The sequence below is a fragment of the Vombatus ursinus genome, unplaced genomic scaffold, assembly GCF_900497805.2.
Source record: "Vombatus ursinus unplaced genomic scaffold, bare-nosed wombat genome assembly UNPS02014932.1, whole genome shotgun sequence".
Classification (NCBI taxonomy): domain Eukaryota; kingdom Metazoa; phylum Chordata; class Mammalia; order Diprotodontia; family Vombatidae; genus Vombatus; species Vombatus ursinus.
In genome coordinates, this window is record NW_020954710.1 from 8,489,731 (window position 1) to 8,512,516 (window position 22,786).

The 22,786-nt window shown below is 36.4% G+C and overlaps 1 protein-coding gene across 6 annotated transcripts in view; it reads left to right on the forward strand.

Moving 5' to 3' along the window:
• RERE (arginine-glutamic acid dipeptide repeats) overlaps window positions 1-22,786 on the forward strand; it is a 591,972-nt gene that overhangs the window by 377,599 nt on the left and 191,587 nt on the right. For all 6 annotated transcript variants that reach the window (XM_027843796.1, XM_027843797.1, XM_027843799.1 and 3 more), the window contains one exon: window positions 19,372-19,420. In XM_027843796.1, coding sequence (XP_027699597.1) covers window positions 19,372-19,420 — 49 coding nt within the window. The remainder of the gene's footprint in view (window positions 1-19,371; window positions 19,421-22,786) is intronic.

Here is a 22,786-nt window from a genome sequence, read left to right on the forward strand (position 1 = left end):
CCCCCTTCCTCTTACTTTATTACTGCTCATTTCCAGCCCTCTGCCTCTAGGTGAATGTTTGGAAGTGAAGGAAAAATTATGAAGCCATATAGGAGCTTTGAAATAGTTTTAAAAATAATTTGGTTCTACAGTTATTAATGGAAATCTCTTTTGTATTCCCCACAGTGATTCCCTCTTTATAATGAAGAAAAAAAGTTTAGCAAAACCAACTGACACAGTGTCTCATCTGATTGTGTATGCATCTTCCTTCCCTGTTGTCCCCTACCCAATAGCAGAGATGTATGGTCTCAACTTTCCACAGATGAGATTGTTTTCTACAATTATGTTAGACTTTCAACTGGAATTATATTTGAAAGATTGAAGCAACACATGCACTTAAAAAATATCTCTTTATCTCTCTTATCATCCTCTTTTCTTTATGCCTCTAACCACCAAACAAAACAAAAACAAAACCATCATCTCTAAAATGAGAAATTTGAGCAGCCCTTCCTTCTTAACTTTGAGTTTCTTCCTGTTCCATCCTCAGTGCCTCAAGTAGGATGTTTTATTTTGGTGGCAACTTACATTGTGGTATATATTGTTCAGAACTTTGAAGATGTTCTTGAGAAACTAGGGCTCTGGGATATCATCATTTGGGATTGGAATCAGAAAAAGGTTTGTTAATACAGTATTATAAGGTATTTCTGTTTCATAATATCCTTGTCCATTTTAAAGAATTGTATTGTGATACAACTGAATTGTTTTAAGAGCTTTACTTTCCTCTTACTATTGAATATTGCTTCCAGTAATACCTGCATTGTTGTGCTGTAGTACTCTTCTTTTTTGCCTGTCCATGAACTTGAGGACAACTGTTTTTTACCATGAAGATTAAGACCATAAGAACTCAGGCTTATAGCCCCTTTTGATAATGCAGTTAGTAAGTTAATATCCAATATTTCATTGGCCCCCTTAAATCTTGATGAGTTAAACCAATACCAGTCAAAACCTAAAGTAATAGTAACAGAAATGGTAAAATTAAAATACCAAAAGCAAATACAGACTTTGCAATGAAAATACTTACTAAGCTATGTACTCCAATTTTAGTACCCTAAGCTCTTGTTAAGAATGCTAATACTAATTCAGTGATTAAAATGTAAACTTTAATCTTTAGCATAGAATTCCATTGAGAATGGGGGTGTTACTTGATTCTTGATACTTTGACCCAGCCTTGGCCTAGAACTGATTTTGTTTCACTAACACTATAGAATCAGTACACAGAAGGTTTCAGTGACATGTTTAAGGCTTAGTGTAAAGAAAAATTTCCTAACATTTACAGCTGTTTAAAAGTGGATGAGTCAACTTTGGAGATAGTGAGTCCACTTTTTATTTTAGACATCTTCAAACAAAGACTGCACAACCACTTGGCAACTATGTTCTAGTGGGATTCTTGTTCAATTGTGGGTTGGAATCGAATGGTCTTTGAAGTACTGTCCAACCCTGAGATATGGTGATCTCATAATTTGGGGGAGTAGAACTTACTCTGCACCTAGAATGTGAGAACTATTTTCAGAGAGCCACCCTTCATGTTTGTGGTACTTTAAGTCAACCGTAATCATTAAATCTGTCTCTTGTCAAGTTACTATATAATTGTCTTACAAAGAAGATGGTCATTTACGCCCAAGTGAAACAGAATGGGAGTATCATCCGGCTCTTTAATGCTTCTGGATTAAGTCTTTTTGCTTGCCTTTGTGTGCTAAGCGTGGAGTTATGATACTAAGATCAGATATGAGGGATGTTATTTGGAGTGATGTGCTAATTGAATGCAAGAGGTTGTTCTTTTAGCTTATCATACCCCATTTCTTATGGTCCAAGGGACCAGGAAATATTGCTGTCTATAGGAAACAAGTGCTTTGCACATTGTAGTAATTTAATATTTGCTTAACTTAATTGAAATCATTGCTGTTGTTGCATTTATATATAAAAGTAAAAGTATTTTATAAAATTAGCTTTTCTTAAAGATTTTTTTAAATCTAAATTTTGAATCTGAGAATTAAAACTACCTTTTGAATCTTTCTTTTTATTTTTTAGTGTCTATCCACAGATTTGACTTTGTAACAATTTCTGTAAGACATTGAAAAATGAAATGGATAAATACTACAGGTTTATATTTGGTTTATGTCCATACTTATGTTTTTTCTTTTAATTTTATATCTTCTCTTATTTTCCCTGTTAAGAGAGAGCTTTTTTAAAAAAACTCACTTTTTTTTTACATCTGGTTACAGTACAGATCAGCTTTTGGAAAATAGAAGGAGGAATAACAATTTTGATGTGTTTTCCTCTCAATTTTCCCTGTCTCTACTGTATTTCATATCTATGAAGTAGAATAAATTTGGGCTGTCTTGAGAAACTGGTACACACAAAACCTAAAATTCTTCTATTCAGCCCATGTTGCTCTGTGTCTGCTTATTAAATTTTTTCATTATCCCACCTCAGCTCCCTTTTACTTCCCCATGCTATGTTCCACTTTGGGATTTTCTCCTTCTCATTGTTCTTCCCCCTCTGTAATGAGGTAAAATATATCCCATAAAATAGATTTATAAATATACATCTGGATGAGACCTGAAGAGAGGAAGTAGATATTATTGGGTAAAATGAAATTTGGTGATTATCTGTGGATTTGTTGTTAAAATCACAGAATTTCAGAGTTGGTAGGGACTTCATGGACCATACAATTAAACCCACATTCAAACTAGAATTTCCTTTATGACTTTCTGAACAAATGATCATCAGACTTTGTCTAAAGACCTATAGTGAAGGGGGAGAAGCCACTAAGACAAGACAACATGTACTTTTGGAAAGATCTGATTAATAGAAAGTTTTTCCTTATTTGAGCCAAAATTTTCCTCTTTACAACTTGCATGCATTGTAGCAATGGTCTGTGTTCTACATGATAGCCCTTAATTACTTGAGAGTAGCTATCTTTTCTTCTCCAACTTAACACTTTCAACTTATCCTCAAATGACATAGTCTGGAGTCCCTTAACTGTTCTGATCAGTTAGAATATTTCTGTTGTCTGTCAACATCCTTTCTCCCCCATTTTTCACTAATCAAGCTCTAGCTACTGTGTGCCTAACGCTGAGCATATAGAGAAAACAATGAAATAGCCTTGATTTCAAGGATTTTACATTCTATTGGGGAAAACATCTGTTTCTATAGTACAGATATTAGGAAACATATACATATGTACATAGTAAGGAAGGAATAGGGAAAGAGGTAGACACTAACAGCTGGGAAATCATGCAGGGTCTCATATAGCAGGTGACCCTTTAAGTTTTGAAGAGAGTTGGTGGGCATGAGAAGAAAGGATATTCCGTACATGGGAGAGGGCACGGGCATTGCTGAATTGCCGTATGAGAGAAGGAAACGTAGACCAATGTGGTAGGAACATCAGGTACAGGAACAGGAATACCATTGAATAACCCTGGACAAATGGCTGAGACAGATTCCTGGAGCCAGTAGAGAGCTGCTGGAGCTCACTGAACAGGGGGACGACATCCTCAGAAAATTAGTCATATTTATTTAGTCCAAATCAGTCATTTCCAAGTTGACAAACACTTATTAAGTACCACCTATGGGGCTGGTGTTGTTCTAGGTGCTGGGATACAGCATAAAGTAACTGAGACAGCCCTTGCCCTAAAGGAGTTTGTATGATGTATTTGGAGAGTTTTTAATCACAGTACGATACAGATACTTTGACTAGTATGCAAATTCAATACAAAATTAATCAAAAAAAGAGGATGAATTTGCTCACATATTATAAATCCTGGGATCCTTCCGATCTGAGCCCAAAGTCATCCAAATAACTTCACTTGGGATGATTTAAAGGCCATAACTAAATAGTAAATTTTCAAACTTTTCCTGAAATTATGGTTGGTAGGGGTTAAGCTTCACCTGCATATTCTCTAATTGATCACATTGACAAATCATATATTGAGAATTTCTTTGGAAACTGGAAAAAGAAATTATTTCATAAAAAGTATACCAATACTTAGGGGCATGAGATCTGCAAATACAGTTGCTTGACCCCATTCCTCTAATGTACTACATTGTTATCCTTTTCTCAAAATTATTTTTAAGAAAGAAATTTACTTTCAATACCTGCAAATGTGATGTGTTTGGTCATGTGTGCACGTATGTGTATACACACACAAACCATTCTTACTCATAACTGTTTTGCATAGTAATACCCATACTTGTAAGTGTCTTTCTCCTTCCTTCCTCACATGGTTGCACTGAAGAGAAGTATGGTGGTGATCAGGTTTTTGAAAATAAAATCCCATGGACATCCCAGCAGGAACTTTTAGTCCTTTTAGACTTTTAGTGATATGTGGTGGATATGATATTTATTCTGTCTGCAAATGATGAAGTTCTATCTCAATATTAATAATTGATTGCACAGTGGATAGTGCTTTGGGCCTGGAGTCAGGACAACCTAAGTTCAAATCTAGTCCCAGATGTTTACTAGCTGTGTGGCCTTGAACAAGTCATTTGTTCTCTGGTTGCCTCATTTTCTGTGTAAAATGGGAATAATAATAGTACCCACTTCTGAGGGTTGTTGTGAGGATCCAATGAAATCATATCAAATAAAAAGCACTTAGCACAGTGTCTGGCACATTGTGGGGGCTATATAAATGCCTATTCCCTTCCCTTCTCCCCCTCTCCACCCCGCATTGTAGAAAACCTGCAGAATTTCTAGCAAAAAGATTAACTTAGGAATTGGCTTTCCTCAATGTGAGAGCAAAAATCCCATTTTGGCTTTTTTTTTTTTTTATGGGAGACATTAGTTCACTATCATTAGTGAAATAAACCATAAGTAGTGGAACTATCCAAAGATGTAGGCAGTGAGCCTCAAGTATCATGGATTAGCATGGAATTCAATTGATTTTTTTCTAAGTTATACAATTGAGGATAGTAGACTTATTTTAGGACTTTGAGGCTCCTTGATTGTAGACGGATGTATTCTCCATAGATGTAAATGTCTTCATGCTTTACTAGATGATGTTCATGAGATTGTGCATGCAAATACCTATCACTTTATGATAATGTAAAATTAGGTTGTTATTCAAATAACAGACATAGATGGTCCATTCCTGGGTCCTTAATTGATAGCCTTTTGCGGCAGCAAATGAATCTGGATTCTTGAATGCTGTGATAGGCCTAGCCAAGAGTGAAGATAGCCAGTTTGAGAAATATATTAGAAAACATTTAACCAATGGTGCATTTTGCAAGTGACTATTTTTGATCTTAATATTTAGTGGGTCATGGATTTATTGTATTCATCTTTATTCTGATCCTGATTTTCTATTTCATTTCTCTTCCATTTATTTCTTATGCTTAAAAGTTATGTTTACTATGTTGTGTAGTCAACATTGAGATTCTTACAGTTAATTTCTGAGTAGATCTGTAGAGATATATGAATATAAATCCACATATCCTATAGCAGATGTTTCCTGTGTGCCTTCCCAGCATGGTAAAATGGACATAGGAATCAGAAGACCAGGATTCTTATGTTGCCTGTGGCAATAATTTATCTTGTGACCTTGGGGAAATGATGTAATCTCTTTTTCTTGGTTTCCTGGTTTGTAAAATGAGAAGATTGGATTTAATCATGTCCTGACTCTAACTTCTAAGATTAATTTCAACAGACATTTGTTAAATACCTACTATAGGTATGATTCTGTGAATATATGAATGATGAATGAGTTTTGTTGCTACCAGATATTTAGTTAGGCTTTTTTGTTGTTCCTTCCCTCTGTCATGAATAATATTCTTACTAAAACTTTTCCATCAGAATACTCAAATGCTGTCATTAAAGTATTTGTTAGCACATTCGAGTTTTTAGTGGCTTCTTGAAAAAGGGAAAACTTTGTTTTTCTCCCCACTACAGGACTATTTATAGAATGAGGAGTAGCAAATTAAAATCCTTTGTTCTCCAGCCTAAACCTCAGGGTTGGGTAAGATTCTGATCATTTTAAAAAGGTTGCTGTTGCCATTTTTTGCCTTTTAATGAACTTGTTACACGTGATACTAAATCTAGCAAACTTCTCAGTAAATACTTTTACAAATAACGAAATAGCATTTATAGAGTGTTGTTTTCTTGGTAGTACTTAGCACTGCTGCAATTAACCCAGCATCAGCTGTAGGAAGTCTGATTTGCAGCTTAAGAACCAGGGGTCTGAGATAGAAGGAAGGGTGGTTGTCTAATGTCTTCCATCATACAGTCAACCTGCTATGGAACAGGGTTGAGGACTTAGTGTGGTCACTCAGCTTGGCCACAGTGGCTGGCCTGTTTGTTTGTCTTTTGGATTCTTTGTTGGCTTGTAAATGAACCAGAGGCCAAAGTGTTATAGCAGACAGTATCTCCAGATTCTGCAGAATGGCTTTGCATTCTTCCATCCCATAGTTACTATCTGCTTTAGGTAAATTTTCTTTAAGCCTTGGCAGAGTCCAGGTGTCACAATGGAAAGATCCCTGGTTTATGGAATTGGAGGTAGTGGCTGCACCCCTGGCTTTGCTCATGTGTATGATCTCATTACTGGTCTTGACTTAGAACATATTACTTAATCTATTTGGGCTTTAGTGTACTTGTTTATAAAATGAGATTGTTGGATTAAATGACTTTAAAGTCATTTCTAGCCCTAAATGACCTGTAAGCTTCCTTCCATGTGTAAAAATTTTGATCATGCCCCTCCTTTATATGCAGTTTTGTGGTCTTCCTCTTAAGCAGTTTCTGTTATTCCTGCAGGGTTATTTGATATCCGGGGTGAACAATGAGTGAAGGTTTGACAGATATAATACTCAACTGATTTCTGATTTCTTTCTTCAGTTTGCCTCTTCTCTGGTGGAACTGATGACAGTGTGCCCATTTCCCCCATTAATCCTTTATTGAAAGGGTAGTAGCCTAGCATTCATCCTATTCCTTGTCTCAAGATTCTTCATGAGAAGCCTTTCTTGGATTAGTGCTCCTGTTTTCTATATTGCTATGGACACTTCTGCCTTTTTGTTATTCAGTTGCAGGCTTCCAGCTCCTTTCTGTCCAGTCCCTGTTTACTTCATAGAATACAACGTTTCTATGGCAACAGGTTACTTTTCAAAGGGAACATCTTGTCATTTTATTTAATCCACTGCAGCTGAAGAGGACTGAAATATTAAGTTGTTGTTGCTATGGATACTGCTTTGTTGCATCAATTTCTTTTGTATTCGATTTCATAAATGTGGTGTTGAGGTTTTTCTTTTGGGGAGGGGGACACTTTGAATAAATAAAGTGACTTGCCATTAGTATTGTAATTGCTTCTTTACCAATATAATTTGGCTTTTGGAGGTGTTAAATATTTTAGCCTCTACAGCAAGGATTTGTACACTTAAGATTTCTGCTTCGGCTATCAAACAAACAAATAATAATAGTTTTTAAAAAACCTCCTGAAGTGCATTATTTACATAATGTCAGTGATATAGGTCAGAGGTTTCAAACTCAGGGCCTTCAGAATTCCAGAGTGTGGTCCATCAGATTAAAATATAATTGGGAAATGTTTAACAAAATAAATTGGAATACAGTACAACGTAGATAATGTTAATCTTACAGTTTTCTAAGTCAGTATGCTGCCTGCAGAAATCCCTTTCTGTTTGAATTTGATACCACTGGCAGGGAGCTCTTTGATGAAGAAACTACCTTTATCCTTGATCTTGGGTTGCTTGGCCCCTCCTCTGCCACTTGTAGTTTTAGAGGATTACTCGGAATGTGAGAGTTTGGGTGACTTGCTCGTGGTCAGACATCCAGGGTGGGTCAGAAGTGCACTTAAACTCGGGTCTTCCTGGTTGCAAAGCCAGCTCCATAGACTATCTGGTGTTACATAACAGTCCAGAGAAATCCCCTTATTACCAGTTAAAGATATTGACATTATTCTTAACTTTTCTATTACTTCATGACTCAAAAAAATCTTGAGTAATGACCCAGCAACAAAAATTCGTAAAGAAAACAACACAGAGAGAGAGAGAGAGAGAGAGAGAGAGAGAGAGAGAGAGAAATTTACACTGACGTTACTTGGATTCCTTGAAAGAACTGTCATTTCATTAGTATGTTGCTTTCTCCATTTGTGTGTATGCAGTATTACATTTCTTTCCTATTTCATGAGTTGGGCATTGAAATGAAGTTTAACAGTTTTTAAATTTGATTTTTAATTTTTTTTCAATTAACATACATTTATTTTCTCTCCTTCTTACCCATCTCCAGGGGGAAATTGGGAGAGGAAAAACAGGACCCTTCTAACAAATACACATAGTTAAGCAAAACAGATTAGCTCACTGACCACGTTCAAAAATGTATGTCTCATTCTGCATCTTGAATCCATTGATTTCTGTAAGGAGTCAGTCGTCACCCTCGGTCTTCAATTGATGGTTATTGCATTGATCAAAGTTCTTAAATGTTTTGGTTGTTTGTTTTTATAAAGTTATTGTTGCTGTGTAAATTTTTTTTTCTGATTTTGTTCATTGCACTTTATCATTTCATACATGTCTTCTCAGATTTCTCTGAAATTATCTCCCTCTCTCCCTTTCTTCCTTCCTTCCTTCCCTTTAATATATCATAATTTCTTTAGCCATTCCCCAATTGATGGGTACCCTTCTAGTTTCCAGTTTATTGCCACCACAAAATGAGCTTCTATAAATATTTTTTTTACATATGGATCCTTTTCTCTTTCTTTGATCTCTTTGGAGTATTGGCCTCTTAGGCATAGTTAGAAATTGTTTTACAGAATGGCTATGCCAATTCACAGCTATAGTTAGCTTCCTTGTTTTCCTGCTAATCCTCCTATATTCATAATTTTTATTTTTATCTTCACTAGCCTGATAGGTGTGAGATACTTTATTTTTCATTTCTCTAATTTTTAGTTATTTGAAGCATTTTTTCCCCCTTTGGTTATTGTTAGTGTAGATTTCTTCCTTTAAAATCTGCCTATTTATATCCAATCTGTTGCTGTGACCTGTTGTTTTTATCTTTATAATATCTCCCATGAAAGCTCCACTTTTCCTCTGACCCAGCCACCACCCTAATATAAGCTCTTATGATCTCACAACTGGACATAGCTTGCTGGTTGGTCTTTCTGCTTCAGTTTTCTCCTCATTCTAGTTCATCTTCCACTCAGCTGTCAAAGTGATATTTGTAAATCACAGGTTTGACCATGTCACCTCTTACTTTAAAATCTGCAGTGGCTCCCTATCACCTCCCAAGATTTACATTCAAAATCATCTGCTAGTCTTACATAGATGCATATGAATTTATATGTCTACATATGAGTATGATTATAGCCATCTAAGTATATGTATTTGTATGTGTGTGTGTATGTGTATGTATGTATATATATACATATACATACACATACACACACATATATACTTAATTGTAGCCTTCTTAGGGAAAGGGGAGAGGAAGGGGGAAAAAAAGAATAAAGTAAAAAGTGCACAGCAGAGAACAGAAGAAAACTCGGAAGGAAGCAAAGATGGACAGCTCTGAACACAATTTGTAGTTATTTTGTTGTATAGGCTTTCTTGACATGTAAATTTATTGCTATATATTTTGAATCCTCTCTTATGTTCTGCTGTGCACATGGCAATGCTTTTTTTCTTTTGTATTTAAGTTTATAATATATTTCTTTTTCTTTTCTTATTGTGTATTTAAGTTTAAAAATTAAAGAATATTTTTAAAAAATTTGCTTACCCCCCTTACTTCCCTCCATTGACTGTGAGTGACCTAGTATCACTGGGCACTTGCCTCCTTGCTATACCTCACATATTACACTCCATCTCCTGATTCTGAGTGACTGTCCCCCATCCCTGGAATATTCTCCTTCCTTATCTCTGCTTCCTGGCTTTCCTTGACTTCCTTCGAATCTCACTTAAAATCCTACCTTTCTGTTGTCTCTCTACATCTCCCCTTTAAATGCTGGTGCCTTACCTCTGTTGATTATTTCCAATATATCCTCTATTTAGCTTGTTTGTACACATTTATTTGCATGTTGTATCCACTGTTAAATTATAAGCTTCTCAAGAGCATGGAACCTCTTTTGCCTTTCTTTGTATCCTTAGTGTTTAGCATAATGCTTGGCATCTCGTGCTTAATAAATGTTTATTGACTGAGATATCTTTTGTTCATTTGTCAATTGAAAATAGCTATTATTTTTATACATTTCAATCTATTCTCAGATTGTTTTCTTTGTAACTTCCTACAAAGATTTTTTTCTCTTCTTATTTTGCCTGCATCAGTTTTGTTTTTATAAAAACTTTAATTTTATATGATATTGTCCATTTCATCTTTTTTTAGTCTCTCTCTCCTTTGTACCCCTTGTTTGGCTATAAACTCTTCCCCTATCCATAGGTCTGAATGGCACTTTATTTCTTGCTTCTCTTCTTTATTTATGATGTTACCCTTTTTGCCAAAGTATGTATTCATTTGGAGCTTATCCTGGTATAGAATGTATTCTAAACCTATTTCTGGCAGATATCTTTACATTTTTTTCTGGCCTTTTTTGGTAAGAAGTGAGCCTGCGCTCTAGTAGCTGAGGTCTTTGAGTTTATTAAGCACTGGGTGACTGTATTCCTTTCTTTTTGTATGTTGTATACGTAATCTGTTCCACTGATCAACCTCTATTTTTAACAAATACTAAGTTGAATTAACAATGAATGCTTCATAGTAAAATTTGGTATCTAGTACTGTTTGGCCCCCTTCCTACCTTTTTTCATTATTTCCCTTGAGATTCTTGAAGCTTTTAGTCCATTGTTCAGTGTGCCTTAGTTGAATATAATTTTATTGCATTGTGGTTAATCAAAGAGGTTTCTATTTGGCTACATTTGTGAGGCTTTAATGCTTTGATATTTGATCGGTGTTTGTCAATAACATTCAGTACTAGAAAATGAGTATACTCATTTCTGTTCCATTCAGTAATGGCCACAGATCTATCATGTCTAACTTTTCTGAAATTCTGTTGATGTCTTTAACTTTTCATTGCTTTTCCCTTTCCCCTCCTTCACCTCCTTTCCCTTCCTGTCCCCCTTTCCCTCCCCTCCCCTCTTTTGTTAGTAGTTTTAATCATTACTTTTGTATTTCATTTCATAGTATTCTCATACCTTTTTCCCCTCCACTCCCATTTCCCTCTTTATAAAGAATAGCAGAGTGTGAAAGAAGTAATGTGTTCTGCACCAAGCAGCAGCTTTGTGAATGAGTGCAAGCAGCATCTGCCCTTCTGTCTGCTCTTCTTCAAATGTCAACAGGATCTTAACTTTTTTTCACACCTTTAAAATATGTTTTTACATTTGACCCTTCAAGGGTTAGGGTTTGTTTTGCTTATGACTAATTTCTGCCTGAATGTACCCTCCCTCTTTTTCTTTTCCCCCTCCCTACTCCCTCCTGTTTTCCTATTGAGTTTAATGTATTTCTGTAACAAACTCTTTCTGTTTCTGTGTATATTCTTTGACTGATTCTAGTAAAAATGACATTCCAGTGGCATCTGCTGCCTCTACCCATTCCTCAAGTTACGTGCCAGGCAATGTGTGCAAAGCACACTGGGGATGCAAAGAAAGTCAAAAGACAATTCTTACCCTCACGTAGCACACAAGAATCTAATGTTCATTCCTTCTTGGTTTTATAGTTTCCTACTTAAACACACAACTGTTATGTGATATGATACATTCCCCTATTTTTCCTCTCATGTATTACTTTTGTTCTCTAATGTATTACTTTTTTTCTCTTTCCTTGTTGTGTCATCTTCAAAACATAATTTAAAAAAAAAAAAACAACAACAACACTACCAGGTCTTAGTTTCTTATTTAACTCTTTCAGTGATTAATCAGTTCATACTTATTAAGCATCTACTATGTGCCAGGCACTGGGCTAAATTCTGAGGATACAAAAAGAGGCAAAAGGCAGTCTCTGCCTCAAGAAACCAACAATCTAATGATCAATGCTGACATTAAAGTTCTCAGGGAGCACCAGAATCATTACTCCCTGTTAGAATATAAACACTTCATCCTCATATAATGCCTTCTGATTGTTCATTGATATTTACATTTTTATGTTTCTTTAACTTTTTTTGTCTTTAAAAATAATCTACTCCTTGTCTTTTTGTTAGGAATGATCAGAGGTTCTTTAAAAGTCTATGTACCCTGTTTCCCCTTAGTTGTAAGACTTTATCTTTTGCTTTTTGTACTATCATACCAACATCTTTGCTTCTTTATTGTAATAGCTGTCTAATCTTGTGTGATCCTAACTCTGCCTCCTTAGTATTTGAACTCTTTGTTTCAGAATCCTTTTGGTATTTTTCTTTTACCTTGAAGCTAGTTTTTGGTTCCCATGGGAATTTTTATTTTTATATTTCTTTTAGGAGCTGACTGTATTCTTTGTGCTTTCATTTTTCCATTGATTCTAATTTATCTGAGCAATTTTTCTTTATGATTTAATGAAACATGATATCCTGACTTTTGTGGGGGAAGGGCAGAGGGGCAGACCATGGCATTAATTTAATCCATGAAATATTAAATTGTTTCTCCTTTACCAGTTTTCTAGCTCAGTTGTTTTTGCTGTGTGATACCTTTCATTTTTTATGTCTTTTGCCTTTTAGTAAGTGTTTGTTAATGTTCTATTGGAGCCATTAACTTTGGTTCCTTCTAATTTTCAAGGAGTCTATTACTTGAATAAGATTTTTGACTTCTTGAACTAAATTGCTAATTCTCCTTCCAAATATTTCTTCCAGTGTTCCCATTTATTGTCCAATTCTTTTTTCTAGAGTTCTCATTTCATTTATGGTATCATTTTAAATTGATTTTTAATAATCTTGATTTTTTTTTCATTTTTATTTCTTCTAACATGGTGTGATTTTCTTTGATACTTTGCTTGAATATCTTTTAGAATTGTCCTCTTTATCTAAGTTTCTGGCTTGTGTGTTCCTGTCTCCATAATAGTTTTTTTTTTTTTAATCACCTGTGCAGGTTTTTTTTTTTTTAAACTCATTCTTCTAACTTTACCTCAAGAATTGAGGACTTTGTATTTTGGCTAAACTTTGTGATTCTGAAGGGAGTGCTGGGGCATTTTATGGTCCTCATTCATATTATTTGACATCTTGTGTCAATGCATTCTTTAGGTAACAAGTCAGTTGTATTTTTCAAGTGTTTAAGGAGCTGCATACTTTCAGTGGATCCTAAGAAATCTAATCTAGGGCACAGTCTGATTGCTACTCTTCATATCTGATTTTTTTTTTTTTTGACCCTGGAACTTGGTTTGATTTCAGAGAATTCACACACCTGCACACAATATGTGTGAATGCAGAGTATCCTTGCCTCCAGGTTCAGCTGGCCTGGATGCTGTCAGCTAGCTAGATGGTTGTAAAGATTTAAAGAAAGTGAGCTGCAGAAACCTCCTCAACACAGTACTGGTTCCTATTTCCTCTCCCTCCACAACTTGGAACCTCTTTGTGTCCACTTACACTTTTGTTTTTTGTTTCAGTGGATAGCATGGCCAAACTGAAGTGTCAGCCCCTGCACTGTTTTTCTTGATTTATATTTTCTTATCTTTCCTAGGATCTTGCCTCAATCACTTATCCATAGTCTTTCTTATTTATTTTTAATTTTTCTCTCTCCACTGCTCTTCCCCTTCAAGAAATACATTCAAAAATTCCTCAATTTACCCTTCTTACCCACTCCAGTTCCCATCCTAGCTTTTATCTCCCTGATATTGCTAAGCTTTCAGATAAAATTGTCTGTACTCGCGGCCTTTGATGTTTTGCTAACCCCCTTGCTCTTTGTCCTTGTCTAATCTGGTTATCATCCTTATCAACTTACTGAAATTATTCTCTTTGTGGTGAAAAAGACTTCCTCAATTTAGTGACTGTTTTTCACTCCTTACCCACTCACTGTCCCATACTATAGTGCATTAGCTTTTCTTCTTTCAGTCTCCTGATTCTCAGCTTACTTCTGTAACCATTTGGCTGACTCTTCCTTTACCCCTTACTGTTAGTATTTTTCAGCATTCAGTCATTTGCTCTCCTTCCACTTACCATTTCTACATAGATAGTGCTTTAAAATTGTGTCTTTATCTTTCAGTTTTAGGCCTACGTCTTGAACTGCCTAAAAGACTTCCGCTAATGTTATCTCAGATTCAACAACCAAAATCAGGCTTAGTTTCTTGCTCCCAGATCATACATCCATCTATTCTCATCTCCCTGTTTCTTACTCTGTTATATGACCCCTCTAACCTCTTCCCTAGAATACTGTAGTAGCCTCATGACTGGACTTTCTACTTTCACTAATTTATAAATAATTTCTTTTTGCTATTCATACCTCTTAGGCATTTTAGGGCCTCTATAATTGTTTTTATCATTCTGCAGATCTCATTTTCTCTATTTATTTTCTCCCTTTGTACCCTATGCCTGGAATACCATGATACCTTTTAGTCTGTTAAAATCCTACTCAAAGCCTATCTCAGAACTACGTTTTTTGTAAAAACTATCCCCATCCCCACCAGTAATGATTGTTCTCTCTTTATCTTAATTTGCTTGGGCCTCTTCTATGTACTAAAATATATTAATTTTGGATGTATTCTATTTTGGTGCACTAGTTTGCAAGCCCTGTGATTGCAGACTGTTTTCACTGGCTTATTTATGTTTTGTTTCTCAAACTGCCTAGAGCCTACTGCACTAAGTTCATCTTCATATCCCTACCTGCCTCCACCTTAGAACCACACTACTTAGCCAATTTCCTATATTCTGTTGATGGTGCCCCTGTTGTACCATTCACCCACATTCATAGCTTTGGTGTCATCTTTGACTTCTCACTGTCAGTCACTCCACATATGCCATCAGTTGCCAGATCTTGTCATTTTTATCTCCGTATTTCTTACATATTCCTCCCTTCTCTGCACACGTACAGTAGAGATCTAAATATCTCCTTTCTAAATCAAACCACACCACCAAACAGTATTTATGGCATCATTCCAAAGCAACAAGTTTTTTAGAGGTGAGCACATGTTTCCCTGGAAGTTGCTATGGCAACTTAGAGTACACTTAATGGTATGAACCCTGTTATATCTCACAAAGCTGCCAGAGTAAGTTTCCTTAATGCCCGAGTCTGACTATGGCAATTCTCTGATCAAAAACCTACCGTGGTTCCCTTTTTACTTCTGGATAAAGCACTTCTTAGTCTATCATTTACTCTTTCTTCAGCGTGGTTGCTATGAACTTGTTAGCATTATTTCAGTCTACTTCTCTCACACACATTGTATTACAGCTAAGCAGAATGAGCTATTCCTTAATCTTATTTGGCATGCTTCTGCCTCTGTCTATACACAGAGGGCATTGCATGTTTGTGCTTGAAAAGTCACTGCTTCATTCCTGAAAGACATTTCTTCCTCACCTCTGCCGTCTTGAAATCCTCTCTTCCCTAATAACCCAGCTCAGATGCCACCTGCCTGTCCCTGAATTTTCTTAGACTGCTTTATCTCAATCTTTTCTTTGCCTCTGTCATAGGCTGTCATGTATCATATTTATTTGTGTACATGGGTCATTCTCTTCTTTTGGTTTATAAAATCCTTGAAGGCAGGGACCGTATTGTTTTCCCTTTTTTATTGCCTAGTACCTTGCACAGTGCTTAATCTGTAAAAGGAGATTGATAAAGTATGTGTAATTGAATTATAGTTGCTTCATAAATGTTTAATGTATTCTCATAATGAATTTTACTTCATTCTTTGGTTTAGAATGAGAAGAATTATGTTCAAGTGCTCTCAGTGTTAGTGTCTTCATCTGTAAGAGGAAAATAGTAGTACCTGCTACATTCCCTACATTGTATTTTACAAATTGTTAATGGAAAAATATGAAAGTATTATGTAGGTACTTATTAAAATTTACTATATGCCAGGTACTCAAAATACAAATAAAAGGAAAGAAATTATCTTGTTTCAAGGCGCTTTCATAAGGAAGCCAAGTGGTACTGTGGTTAGAGTGATGGACCTAGAGTCAGTTAGACTTGAGTTCGAATTCAACCGTAGATACATACTAGTTGTTTGTCCCTGGGCAAAGACCCTTAAGCTCCGTCTGCTTCAGTTTCTTCATTTGTAAAATGGAGATAGTAATAGTTCGTATCTGTCGGGGTTTCATGAGCATAAAATGAGATGATATTTGTAAAGTACTTTGCAGTCCTTAAAGCAGTCTGTACATGCTAGCTATTATTCTTTCAGGTAGTTGGTTGTTGTCCCCCCTTCTTGAAGAGGACCAAAATGACATCACTATGTTAGTTACCAAACTAAATTTAATAATAAATCATTAATTTAGATTACCAAACTCTGGAAAAACTTTTGAATCAGTTATGCTATTACTTTAATTCCAAAAGGTTGAAGAAAAAAATAAAAGGACCCATGTTTACAAAAATATTTATAATAGCTCTTTTTTGTGGTGGTATTGAATTGAAAAATAAAAAGGTACTCATCAATTTGACCTTTAATATAACAGGCATGTAATAAATGCTTGTTTCCTTCCTTCCATCAGTTGTGAAATGGCTGAAAAAATTATGTTATTTGAATATAAAGGAATACTAATGAAGAGGATGATTTCAGAGAAATTTGGAAACTTATAGGAACTGTTGCAGTTAAATGAGCTGAACCTAGAAAACAATTTGTACTACAATACCAGCATTTTAAATCAAACAATTTGTGTTGATAAATGTCTGACCCTCTGTTCCGTTGATGCTTTAACCAGATCATGTCTCTTATGCCGCTTTTTGTATGTCAACCATCATTGGACACATGGCATAGCCCACTTATACTTATTATATTCCCTTTAAAAGCTTTTTTGTTCATCATACATCTTTCCGTTGTCCTTTGGGTTGCCTCCAGCTTTGATTCTGCCAATGTTGTGGTGTCTCAGAATTTCTAGTCATACAGTACACACAGCATTGGTGTGAAAAAGAAGAGGTTGAGTTTTCTGAAGCAGCCTGGGATCCCTACACATTTTCACATGGAGGTCAGCTCATTCTCAGAGTCCAACTCACCAAACATCAGAGTTGCAGGGGTTGCCAGGTATACCCAAACCATCCAGAGTCTCCAGCACTCCAGATCAGGAATTTCTCAGCCTTGTCTTAACACGTTCTCATTCACTTTTGGATAACTCTTAAAAGCTAAAAAAATTTTCTTTTTATCAAAATGAAACCTTTTTCTCTATACCTTCCAACCTTTTTTCCCAGTACTGTGTTCTGGAGCCAAGAAGAACAAGTTGAGTCTCTTTTCTGCATGATTACACTGCAGATCGTTGGAGATGGTTATTGTGTTTCCTTCTTCCTCTTGTCCCCAGTCTTTCATTCTCCAGGCTACCTTCCTCCTCGAGGTTCCACAGTCAGTCCTGATATGACATGTTCTTATGGCCATTTATAATCCTGGGAGTCTTATGCTAGATGCTCCCTGTCGTATTAGAGTACACCCTGAAAGGTTTCATCTAGACCTTCTATTTGTGATACGCTAAAACAGAGTACCAGGAGACATCTCGTTAGTCCTAAATGTCATTCTATTCCTTTTATTCAGTCCTTGGCCCAGCTTCCTCCTATGCTAGGCACTCAATGCAGATGAACAGTGTTTATCAATATGCATGAGTACATATATAAGTTCAATGACTGGATCATACAGTTGTATATTATTTAGATAACAGGCATTTTAAAATCCATTTGGGTTATCCTTTATGAATTTTTTGACTGATATCTCTTGTGTAATCATAGCCATCATGTTCTGCCCTTATAGGCAAAATAAGCTTACAAATATCTTTTGCTCATTATTCCCCTTTGAGTCTTCCATTATCTTTGGTTTTGTTTGTCTTTTAAACAGTAGTTGTAATTGTGGTGTTTACTGTTCTAATTCAACTGATTTTGCTTTCTGTCACTTGCAGATTTGTCCATTTATTCCCCAATCACTGGAGGTATATGATATTGTCACATGTAATTTCTTTTTTTTTTTCAATTATAAATGAAAAAAAGATATGGCTATTTTTTGTAAATAGTCTCTTTTTTTATTCCTCATGTTGTCTTTATGAATCTATTCTATTTTCCCACTTTGCCATCCAAAAAATTTGTACCAGGCACAAGTCAGTACTGTGGAGTTTTCCCTTTCTGGAGTCCTATTAACTAGAAAACATTAATCTACACATTCTGATGTCATGTATATTTTCTCATGATTTAGGAGACTTACCCTTTAATTTTAAATATTTTATATAAAGCGTGTTGGAAAACTCCTTAATAAAAAAAAAAATCAGAAATAATCCCTTAGCTAATATCCCAGCTTCTAGTTTCCAGTTTACAAATTTATCCAGTAATAAAGATACCAAAATAATCTTCATTCTCTCCCTTTCACATACCACTCTCCTACTGAATAATACATAATTTCCTGTTGCTCATGGCAGTGTAGGTCCTATACCAGTTCTTCTCTCTTTTTGCTTGTTCCTCTCCAAAATTATCTGGCACCGTTTGCCAAAGTAGAACATCTCTTCTAGCCTATTTTAATGCTCCTTACTGTCTTTATGTATGCTGATCCCCCCCTCTTTTCAGGTTTCTCCTCTATTCCATTCTGCATTCACCATATCTCAGCCTGATTTAAAATGCTTGTTCCCAGGAAGTATTTTTCTGAATAATTCAGTCGAGCTGATCCGTTTTCTTTTTTTCCTTCTCCTTTACTCTTATAGATCCTATTTCTCATGTTTTGTACTTGTGATAATAGTGATTCATATGGCTTTTTTGTTTCCTTTTAAGTTCACGTGCTATCTCCCCAGCTGAATGACAGGTTTATGGAGGACAAGGGACTATGGTGATTATTTATTTTATCAGTTTTTCCAGATTGAGTGCACCAGATCTCAGATACACTGACACAGGGAATGTGCCAGTCCAAATCTCTTGAACCACGGATGTAAAACAAAAGGATTATCCCAGTGCCCCAAGATTCACTGGTGTGTGCACTGTTATGTCATTAAGGAAAACATCCTATGAAGTTTTCCAGGGGAACCCAAGAGGGGCTGGACTGGAGATGTGGGCCTGAGGTACTATAAGTAGCATCCTAAAAGCTTCAGTCCATTTTGAAGGACTTCTCCTCTTAGATATTTTGTCATTGTGGTTCATTTTCTGGCTGAAAACTCAATCCAGTAAGCTTTTCTTAGATACCTACTGTCTGTAGGGAACTGTGCTGGGCACTGGGAATACATACTCAAAAAAACCCCCCCACCATTCCCTTCTGTCTTACTAATATTTATATTTTTATCTATTTGTATGTGAAGATTTGTATTAAAACTATTATACCTTTGATTGACTGTCTGATTTCCTCAACAGGAGGCTGAACAGCACCCAGGGGGAAATTCGTGTTGGACCCAGCCATCAGGTAAAGCAAATTTCAGTAGTTAGCCAATCAGTCAAGCATTTGTTAAGCATCCACTATTTGCTAGGTGCTAGGGAGTCAAAGATAAGTCAAATAGCATCTGCCCCTCCATGAGCTTCTGTTCTTTCTGGTATAAGAACGTGTACCTTGATAAGTGAATACAAAGTAAAAACTTAGAGAAGAGAAAGTACTTAGTAAGTCTCTCTTTAGCTGAGTTTTAATGAATAGAAGGAATTCTGAGAGATGGAGATGAGTTGGGAGCATATTCCAGGTATGGGGAAACAGCAAGCACAAAGATGCTGAGATGAGATCATGGAGTGTTGTGGGTGAAGACCAGTGAGGAGGCCAGTTTGGCCAGGCTCTGCAGTGTGGCAGGGGGAGGATGATTTCATACGTTTGGAAAGACAGCTTTGGGCTTGATTGGGAATGGCTTTAAAAAATCAAACACACCTGCTTCTACTTGGTCTTAGAGGCAATAGGGAATCTCTGAAGCGTTTTCAGTAGGAGAATAACACGGGCAGATACACGTTTGCGGATGGATTAGGGTCAGGAGAGGCAGAGGGGCCAATTGGGAAGGTCTTGTAATTGGTCCAGGGGAGAGAAGATGAGGAATTGAAGTAGGGTGGGAGTTACCTTTGTGAAAATAAAGGAACAGATATGAGAGATTTTGGAGAGGGAGAAAAGACAAGATTTAGCAAATGACCGAACATGTGGAGTGTGAGAGCAAGGAGACAAGAGTATTACCAAAGTCCATGGTGGAAGTTAGGAATAAGGATGAATTTGAGGGAAAATAGAATGAATTCTGTGTTGTTCAAGTTGAGTTTGAGATGCCTGTCAGACATTCTTTTTGAAATATCTAATAGACAGTTGAAGATATAAAACTCATAATCAGAAAACAGACTTGTGCTTGATCGATATGTAAATTACACCAGATTTTTACCTGGTGCTGTTAGTTAACGTCCATGGAAGCTGAAGAAGTCAATATTTGAGGAGAGTAGAGAGGGAACAGAAATGACCTGACAGAGCCAAGAGGAAACATTGTTATGAGCCTCAAAGGAGAAAGTATCCAGGAGAATAAAGCAATCAGCATTGTTGGAGGCTGTAGACAAGGGATGCTTGAGTCAGAAGAGATTTTTATGGACTTGGGCATCCTAAGTAAATGATAGGGAGAGGTGGCAGAATCTGGAGAGAAGGGAGGCAATGGAGGCAGCTATGTGGTGTGGTGGATAAAGCACTGGCCCTGGAGTCAGAAGGACCTGAGTTCAAATGAGGCCTCAGACTCGTGACGCTCACTAGCTGTGTGACTCTGAGCAAGTCACTTAACCTCAGTTGCCTCACAAAAACAAAATAATAATAAACATAAAAAAACAAAAGAGAGAGAAGGGGGATGGTTGAGTTTTCTATCTGCTAGAAAAGAAGAGAGGAGCTTGGATCACATGCCTACAAGTATGTAGCTCTTTAAGGTGTATGTTGATTCTCTTTTTTGATCCTTACTACAAACCTAGAAGTTAGGTGCTAATTATCCTTCCTGATTAACTGATTAGGAAACAGAGGCACAGAAAGATGTTAGACTTGGACAGGAGAAAGGCCACCTCCCACTGACTGCTTTGTTGCACAACGCTTCTGTTTCTCCAGTGGCAGCCAGACTGAAACCGAGCTGATGAACCGGCTGATGAAATCAGTGCTTCTGTTCAAATGAGCCAGGACTTAAAGCAGGTTCAAAGATGGCCAGCTCAAGTGAAGGCCAGCAGCCAAGGCAGCTCTTTGGTTGCTCTAGTTGAAACTTGCTGCTTCCTTTTTCACAGAATTTGTCTTTTGGACAGTAGAAAGTTACTTCAAAAAGAACCTAGTAATTGTGCACATTGATTTAAGTACCGTATCAATGTTTTTATAGTGAAATTGCTGTTTTTGAGGGAGGCAGTACAGCACTTGTCTGCCTTCTATTCTCACTCTCCTTACTTTTGCCTTCTGTAATACCTCACAAGAATTCTCCTTCTTATTTTCCCTACCATCTTCTTTTACTTGTCTTTGTGTCTGTCTTCCTTCCTATTTATCCTATTTTAGTATCTTCCCTCTTGACCCCATCTCTACTTTTGCCTCCTCTGCTTTCTCACTAAGCATTTAACTACCTACTGTGTGCCAGGAACTGTACAAAGCACTGGGGATACAAAGAAAGACTTAAAACAGTCCCTGCTACCATGGAGCCTCCAGTCTAATGGGGGAGATAACATATAAAATGATGCTGAAAACCTGGCACAAGGGGATAAAATCATGCAGCCTGGATCTGAATTTTTTCTGAGAAAGTGAGAGTTTCAGAGTTGATTTCATCTTTGGAAATTGAGTTTTCAGAGATCATCAAGGCCAGCAAAGTACTGGGTGGCAAATGATGAGGTAAATTCTCTGGGTGCCCCCTTTAACTGGTAGAATATCTAGGAGGAGTGCTCCAATGTTCAACTCTTTCCCAGTCTTCCCCCCCCCCCCCCCAGCCAACCACTGCAGTCAGAAGGAGGGAGGGCCCCCATGGCAGGGAGTACTGAAAAGCTATGCGTTTCACAGTTATTTTCATCATTGGGAACCATGAGTTTTGGAGATCATGAAGTCCAGTGTCTTCCACCATCGAGTTCCCAGTAGCAGAATTGCTAACTTGCAGTTTTCTTAGAGCTTGAAAAAAGTTGAAAATCAGTATTGTAGTGTTATATATTTAAATTTCGAAATCTTTATTTTAGATTTTCTTGCAGGTTACTGGTTAGAGAAAAATGGTCCTTAGATTGGTTGATGCACTTTGCAAACCTTAAATTTTACATTTGTAAAATTAAATTAAATTTATTAATAATAATTTTTTGGACCTTGTGTTCTTTTTTTAAAATTATAATTCAGCATTTTAGGGTTCTGTCTGTTTTTGGCATATCATATCATATCATATCAAAATTTCCCTTCCTCCACCTACTACTTCCTTGATCTGTTTTTTCATTTTTCATTTTATTAAAATTTTTTTCATGGCTGGGATTGTCTTTCATTTTATATTTGTATCCAGAGTGCTTATCACACGGCTTGGTAAATAGCTCATAATTAGTGCTTTTTCATTCATTCATTAAAGAACAAATAGTTTTTATTTTAATCAGTAGTCATTCCCAAACTGTTGTATGTGTCTTATTATCAAAAAATGTTTTCTAGCATGAGGACTAACAGATTGTTCCTTTGTATGTATTTGGTGCTTTTCCCTTTCCAAACCACTTTCACATTTTATGTGTCATAACAGACCAAAAGATTATGTGGATTTAGAGCCAGAAGAGTCCAGCTGGTCCAGCCCTCTCGTTTTCCAGAAGAAAAAACCCAAGACCAGAAAGATTCAGTGATTTTTACGAGGTC